At 49.1% G+C, this 8,283-nt stretch overlaps 1 protein-coding gene across 1 annotated transcript in view; it reads left to right on the top strand.

Moving 5' to 3' along the window:
• The window catches only part of LOC142469831 (cadherin-1-like), a 43,631-nt gene that overhangs the window by 21,841 nt on the left and 13,507 nt on the right, over positions 1-8,283 (top strand). Inside the window, exon 4 of the mRNA XM_075576505.1 lies at positions 7,565-7,779. Coding sequence (XP_075432620.1) covers positions 7,565-7,779 — 215 coding nt within the window. The remainder of the gene's footprint in view (positions 1-7,564; positions 7,780-8,283) is intronic.

Genomic DNA, 8,283 nt, shown 5'->3' with positions numbered 1-8,283 from the left:
AGTGTCCTGCCTGTGTGTATCTCTGTGTGAGTGTATGTGTGTGTCCGGCCAATGAGAGGTGTGCGGGGGCGGGCCAAGGGAGCCAATGAGATTGCCGCTAGGGACACAGGGAGGGACACAGGGAGACACATACAGACCCGGACACATAGGACACTTTCAGAAATATATAGTAGATCTAAGAAAAATACACCAGCAGGCACCATAGGCAGAGCGAAGATCTAACACAAGGCGGGAAGGACGTCTCTGGGTCACGTACTGTTGTTTGTAGCTTGTGATGTTACCTTTATGGAACCAAGAGATCTTCAAAGGGATGACATTGTAATATTCTGGTGTGCAGCGCTTCCTCTCTCCCAATCTCCTGAGAAATTAGAATTATTGGCTGATACTATACTGTACATCTCATATGCACTGACCATTCACCCCTTGCAGATGCACTAACCATAACCCCCCCCCCCCCCCCCCGTCTCTGAGTTCTCCCTACATACCACTTAGATTGTAAGCTCTTCAAGGCAGGGACTCCTTTTCCTAATGTACTTTTATGTTGAAGCAGTTACTCCTATTATGTCACGTTTGTTACTGCTGTAAAGCGCTCTGTACATGGATTACATACATACATACATACATACATACATACATACATACTGTCTGTTGAACATGGGGATTATTCCTGTCGGTCTATGGAAATAATCTGCAGACATACTTTATTTTAATCATTAAAGCCCAAATCTCCGGACTGTAATTGTATTTACCGGGAAGTAACACAGTGAGCGTTACCTCACGTGTTCACGTATGTCCTGGGCACAGAGTTCTGATGACGAGCACACGGTTACATTAAGGGAGCAGGGTTATACATTATGTATAAAGACATTGCATGCACAGTTTAACATATTTTATCTTTTAGGCGTAGGACACAGATTAAAATGCAGCATCTTGTCTGGAGACCGGCTTGTATTGATTAAAGCTGCAGTTCAGTCTTTTTTTTTTTTAATTAATTTTTTTACTTCAATAGTTTCATGTGTGCAATCTCTAATTACCTAAAGAACTGTATAGCTGCAGGTCAATTCGTTCTCCATGTATTGATAGGCAAAATTTGGTGACATAATTAGTGAAGGGATCTGTTTATCTTCTGCTTCAGTCAGTCAATGGAAGCTCATGAATATTCATGAGCACTCCTGCACTGACATGTGCTAGAGGGAGGGCAGGGCTGACAAAGGGGTGTGCCAGAGCTTGTGACAGGACATGAAGGGGCAGTGCCTTAGCAAATGGCTGTTAAAATAGAATACAAGAAAATTGGTCTTTCAAAGTTGTATTTTTAAAAACAGAAAATGCTAAAAGTATTTTTTCTTACTACAGAACTGATTTATTAAAAAAAACACACATTCCACCCAGATCAAGTAGGGTTCATCTGCGGGAGGCAAGCGGCAGATAATACTAGACGGATCATAGACTTAATCGATTTGGCCCAGAATCAGAACAGCCCGTCTATGGCACTTAGCTTAGATGCCGAAAAAGCCTTTGATCGAATTGATTGGCCCTACCTTAAAGAGACGCTTGGGGAGTTCGGCCTGGGAGGGAGAATGCTGAGCGCCATTCTAGCTCTGTATCACGAACCGAGGGCGAGGGTCCGGCACCAGGGCTTCCCCTCGGAGGAATTCCCGATACAGAGTGGCACCAGACAGGGTTGCCCCCTGTCCCCACTACTATTCGCTCTATGCATAGAGCCCTTGGCGGCACATATTCGTAATAACCCAGATATAACAGGAATCCAAATTCACGACCAGTCACACAAGGTGGCCCTGTATGCGGACGACATTATCTTAATGTTAACAAAGCCCCTTACCTCCCTGCCAAACGTCTTCAGCCTGCTAGATAAATTTAATAAGATCTCGGGGTTCAAAATTAACCAAACTAAGTCAGAAGCTCTAAATTTAAACCTGCCAAAGGCTACCGCAAAATTGATTGAACTAAATTTTAACTTCAAATGGCAAGCCTCCTCGATTAAATACCTAGGGGTTAATATCACCAAAGAATATAGCGCCCTATACAAAGCTAACTACCCCAGACTGATAAGGACCCTGGTGGAGGATCTCAGACTCTGGTCAGGTTATGCAGTATCCTGGATCGGCAGGATCCAATGCCTTAAAATGAATCTCCTCCCCAGAATCCTGTACCTATTTCAGACACTTCCGGTGCAGGTGGTCAGGGCTGACATCCTCCGCTTGCAGTCCTCAATGGTGAAATTCGTCTGGGGTAATAAGAAGCCCCGCATCAGGGCTAGTATATTAATTCGCCCAACACTACGAGGAGGACTAGGGGTACCTTGCTTGATGGCCTACTTCCGAGCGGCACAATTGACTCAAATCGTACAGTGGCACTTACCGACAGTTCTCCGAAGGTGGGTAGAACTGGAACGTGAATGTAGCTCCCCGGTGGAGTTACAGGACTTAATCTGGCTTCCGCAGAGAGTACAAAAATCCTTAGGGATACCGCTTGCGACTATGAGAAGCTCGTTGGCAGTTTGGAGGGACACCAGACTCAGATGTGCGCTCACCACCCAGCACACATATATGACCCCGTTTGTAGGGAACCCTGATTTCGCTCCGGGCATGCCAGGTGGACACCTGGGGGCCTGGAAAACAAAGGGCCTCACGAGGCTTCTACATCTGAAAGGTAGCCCACTATTAAAATCATTCGACCAAATTAAATCTGAAACGGGGATACCAAATTCCGAATTCTTTAGATACCTTCAGATTAGAGCCTTCTACAATAAAATCCCTAAACGCCCGAAGCGTACCAATTTCGAGCAGCTGTGTTCTAGAGGAACGGACACCTCGGGACTTACTTCTACGATCTACAGAGCGGTAGTTTGCCCTGAGACCACAGACGACACCAAACTGAACTATAGACGGGCGTGGGAAACGGACTTAGGGGAGACCTTAGAAGACGAAGACTGGGACTCTATAGTGCTGGCAGCGGCTAAAAGCTCGATATGCACGACCCTGAAGGAGAACGCATATAAAGTCCTCATGAGGTGGTACCTCACCCCAACACGATTAGCAAAGTTTGTGAAAGGCTACCCCCCACTGTGTCCCAAACAGTGTGGGGAGCAAGCAGACTTGCTGCACATGCTGTGGGGTTGCACCAAAGTGGCACCGTTATGGGAAGAAATCCAAAATTGGCTAGAGAGAGTTCTCGGACAGCCGGTCCCCCTGGACCCCTGGCTGTTCCTGCTGGGCAGGCGCAGGCGGGGGTTAGGCAGACCGGCACAAAAATTAATTGCACACTTTGCAACAGCCATGAGGTGCGAACTCGCAGCACTGTGGAAGCAACCAGATTTACCCACAATGATGAAAATTCGGAACAGAATCTGGTACGTTTGCCGGATGGAACAATTGACGAGTCTGGTCAATGACACCGGCACAAATTTCCTAAAAACATGGGCCCCTTGGCTAGACCAATCTGACATCCCTGGGGTGAATGCCACCAACATTCTGCGGTGATAATAGAAGATGCGTTCTCCTCCGGGGCAGCGGCACGGACAATGACAGGTTAGAGCACCGATAGGGCAGACCCACGATGATCGCGAAGGGACTGGCAGTCGGCTCTCTCAGAACAAACACAGTGCCGGTGGTTCAAGAACACAGTCTGGAGACACGTCTCACTTGGCCGTCTTGCCTGGCCGCCCCCGCCCCCCCCCCTCTCCCCCTGAGTTTGTCTTGTACGTCTTGTAAGTCAGTTAATTTTATTTTTCTTGCAGTCGATACTGTAAAACAAAATGTTGGGCACGAGGGCACTCATATAAGATAATGGGTTGTCAGATATTTTGTGAACTGTACCTTGTCCTAACAATAAAAAACCTTTTTTGTTGAAAAAAAAAAAAACACACATGCAGGATATTGACTGAACTGCAGCTTTAACCCAGGAATTCCCAACTCCAGTTATCAAGACACCCCCCCCCCCTCCAACCCACCCCCCTTTTGATCGCGTTGCCTTAAAATGGCACAAAAAGCTGACCGGTCTGGAATTCTGTGCTGTTTTAATACGAGTCTAAGCCTGCCGTGTGTCAGCAGGACGGGCCCGTCCCAAATTTCCTATGCACGCTTGCTGATAACACCAGGGTTGCCACCTCTCCGGGTTTGACCCCGGAGACTCCGGGTTTTGGCACTTACCTCCGGGCTACGGGTTTAGCCTGCCATTCTCCGGATTTGACTCCGGGTTTTGGCCCTTACCTCCGGGCTACGGGTTTAGCCTGCCATTCTCCGGGCGGCGGCGGCAGCTCCTGCAACTTCTGCAGTGAACATGGCTGCGTAGCGTCAAATGACGCCATGGTAACGGGACGCTACGCAGTGTCTCGTTGCCATGGCAATGGGACGTAGCGTCATGATGTCACGTAGCATCCCGTTAACATGGCGTCATTTGACGCTGCGCAGCCATGTTCACTGCGGTTGGAGGGGGAATTGCAGCGGGACGCCGGGAGACGCCGGGAGACGCCGCCGCACCACGCCGCCAAGTAAGGGAATGTTTTGGTTTTTACATTTTCTCCGGGTGCCCCGCAGTAGGAGGTGGTAACTCTGTATAACACGGAATACAGCACAGTCTCTGCAAACTTTGACAATGTCCATTATCAACTTGGCGGAGCCATTCCCCCTATAAAGTAGCAATGCTAATTACGCAGAGGTCCCCTGCAAATTAATCTCTGGGATTAAACACAGTTCCTGTAATTGGCGTCCCTTTAATTACCCTCGCCACACCTCCTTTAATGACCTTGTATTTTGCATTTTATAAACATGCGCACTCTGGGATACTGATGGGGATCACTTTTGTTACAGTGACAGCTGCTGGGAGAAATTGGTACTGCACCAGGTGGCCTGTATCTCCAGAGTGTGTGGCGCAAGGCCGCGCTTATAGTGACGGCGACGCGACCGATTACGTCACCCGTCGCCACCCGCGATAGTTGTAATTTGTTTTTTTTAGCGACGGTCGCCTGTGACATCACTAAAGGGGGGCGGGCCACGCAATTTGAGTGTTTTAGAGTCTCTAAAAAATCCAGTAGACCCGGCTACCAATTTTCCAGACGCAACGTCGCTCCGTTGCGCTTACTATAATTGTTTTGTTTTCGAGCGACATTGCGTCGCTGTTGCGGGCACTATGAGCGCAGCCTAAGGTTGCCAGGTGTCCAGTATTGAACCGGACCGTCCTGTATTTTAACACTCTGTCCTGTAAAAAAAAATTAAAACTAATACTGGACATGTATGTGTCTGTATTACCTCTCTGGACACAGTGACCTGACCGGTTGGGGAGGGGGGTGCAGCTTTTCCCTGTGCAGGGCTGTTGCTAGAGGGCTGGGCAGCTGGGGCCTGGGTAATGCAAGCCAATCAGGAGCCTGGGACTGGGGCCAAGGAGAGGAGGAAACTGCATGGAGTGGAGAGGGGGTGTGTGTGTCTCGAGCACCTTTCACCATTGTGTCCAGCATTTTTGCAGAAGCCGCCTGACAGCCCTACTTGTGGGCATCTAATTTATTTGCTGCGTCAATCACTTGATATGATTCACTTGGATTGTAAAACCTTCGAGGTAATAATTCATCTCGCCCAATATTCCTGACTCCATATTATTGACTCCAAATATCTCTGCAAGCTTTTCTTCTTTAAAGCTGTGTATGACTGGACCTTTTTGTAACTTTGATTGCAAGCTCTTGGGGACAGGGACTCCTTTTTCTTAATGTTTTACTTTTTTATGTGTGACGTGCACATTCCCATTCTGTTTTCCATCTCCTATTATGTGTGTTGCATCTATCGCGGCTTGGGAGGCAGGCTACGGTATTTCCGTCTTGGAATCTCCGAACTGTGCTGAATGGAGGTGGACACTGCACCTCTATGAAATTAGGCATGTGGATGCACCCCTCCCATGTGGATGCACCCCTCCCATGTGGATGCACCCCTCCCATGTGGATGCACACCCCCTCATGTGGCTGCACCCCTCCCATGTGGATGCACCCCTCCCATGTGGATGCACACCCCCTCATGTGGCTGCACCCCTCCCATGTGGATGCACCCCTCCCATGTGGATGCACACCCCCTCATGTGGCTGCACCCCTCCCATGTGGATGCACCCCTCCCATGTGGATGCACACCCCCTCATGTGGCTGCACGCCTCCCATGTGGAATACCAAAATGACTATAGGGTCAGGGATGTGTTTGTTTCATGGGCAGTCAAGTTCAGGAGAAGTTTCACATACAGCATGGACGCCCATTCCATATTTAGCAGCGGTGTAGACTTCTTACGTTGGGATCTGGAGTAGAGATGATTGGAGACGTCGGGGTCACGTTGGGATCTGGAGTAGAGATGATTATACAAAGCTCTTGTAACGCTTGCGCTCACCACGAACAAGGAGGGACCCCGGTACTGAGGTGGGAAAGTATGAAACTGCACACACACGGCAGCGGGGGGTACGCCAGGAGGGTGGATAGTCCAGATCGCCGGGTCTGGGTTGGCGAGAGCGGGTTAGTCTTGATGCTTGCTGAGGTCGTAGGTAGGTGCCAGGAGAGTAGTCACAGTCCGTAGTGCCGTGGTCTAGGGGTGGAGCCAGTAGAGGAGAAGCTGGTCAGTTTGCCGTGGTCAGGGATGGAGAAGAGCGGAAGGTCAAAGGCAAGCCGGGGTCGGAGATCCAGGGAATGGTCCAAAGTCTAGCCGGGTCGGTACACAGGGAGGCAAGCAGCAACAAGGTTAGTACAACAAGAACGAGGCAGAGATAGAGAGGTGGGAACACAAGGCTACCAATAACTATGCTCAGCAAGGAAGGAATGAGACTGCGGAGATTATATAGCAGTGAAGCACGAAAGGGACTGACGGGAGGAGCGGAGGCGCGGCCTCCGCGGAAGCAGAGATTGCCTGCGAGGTGCAGGAGACGGGTGGGAGAAATTTAGCAGATTTGCCTTGCAGCCGGGGAGCGGTGCAAGAACGTCACATGTGCGCGCCACTCCTGATGGACGCGCGTTGCATGTGGGGGCGGAGCCAAGTTCCGTGGCAGAGTAGAAAGTCCTCCGTGTGCACGCGCTCTGTAAGCGGTGCGGAGGTGTGTGGTACAGCATGTAAGGAGGAAACACACCGCAGGGGACGTGTTCCCCGATTCCTTACAGCTCTGCTGTCGGTGGCATTGTGACGGGCCATGGTGTTGGTCATTCTATCCGGGGAAGAATGCTATAGCTAAACTGTCCCTATCTTGCTGATCCCTCTTGGCAAAGTAAGAGGTGTCCTTAGACCAAAAGTGGCCAACACCAGTTCTGCAGGTCAGCTTTTAAGGGTATCCCTGCTTCAGCACAGGTGGCTCAATCAGAGGCTCCGTCCTGTTGGAGGGGCTGGATGACTGATGTTGAGCACTCTTGGCCGAAGCACGACCCATCCCTTAAATCTTCTATCTAAAGGTTAAAACTGTAAGGTGAGAAGATGGAGTTATACGGAAGCTCGGTAATGAGGATAAATGTCGCCATTCTGTATGGAAACCTTCAATGCTGCAGCAGGATGTACTGAGAGTCTGTGCTGATGATTCCTCTTCTTGTCTTTGCAGTGAGCTTTGACGGGTGTTCGGAGCAGAAGACCACACACTATGTGTCTGAGGACCCAGGTTTCGAGGTCCAAGCGGATGGCATAGTCTTGGCAAAGCATCAGATAAAACTGCACGGCTCAAAAAGGAGCTTCATTGTTCACACTCGGGCTGACGCAGACTGGACATTCTTCACGGTTGTTGCCCTGCAGAGTAAAAAGCATCACCACAAAAAGCAGGTACGGCCACCCACCTGGGACGGGAATCGGTTACAAAAGGTTACCAGGAATGATACACCGGGAATGGTGGAGAACAGATTGCCTATGGCTGGTGTCTGCGGTGGGATGACATTTGGGGACATGTCCCAAGTAAAAGGTTCCTGATCCAGAGATGAGCTGGCTGCACCAATCCTTATGTGTTTATTGTACTCGCGGATAAGTCTGGAACACATTATGTAGTAAAAGTTTGTAATGAGCCTCCCTAGAGATGTTAAGTCACAGATATGTCTCACCATGTGTTTCTTTTCTTAGTTCTTAAAAGTAATAACCGGTTAAATATCCTCACTGCAAGTTTCTCCAAACTATGTGGAATCGCTCACACTTCACATTTATTTTTACGTATATGTATATTTTTGTTTATAGAACACCAACAATGTACGTAATACTCTACAAAAATAGACCTTAGTTACAGGTAATTATAATACAATAAGAGCATCAAAGATAAAAGCACACAATAAGAAAATG

Source organism: Ascaphus truei, chromosome 19 (genome assembly GCF_040206685.1).
Source record: "Ascaphus truei isolate aAscTru1 chromosome 19, aAscTru1.hap1, whole genome shotgun sequence".
NCBI classification, from domain to species: Eukaryota; Metazoa; Chordata; class Amphibia; order Anura; family Ascaphidae; genus Ascaphus; species Ascaphus truei.
The sequence above is the reverse complement of the archived record's forward strand: the minus strand, read 5'-3'. Positions and strand labels throughout refer to the sequence as shown.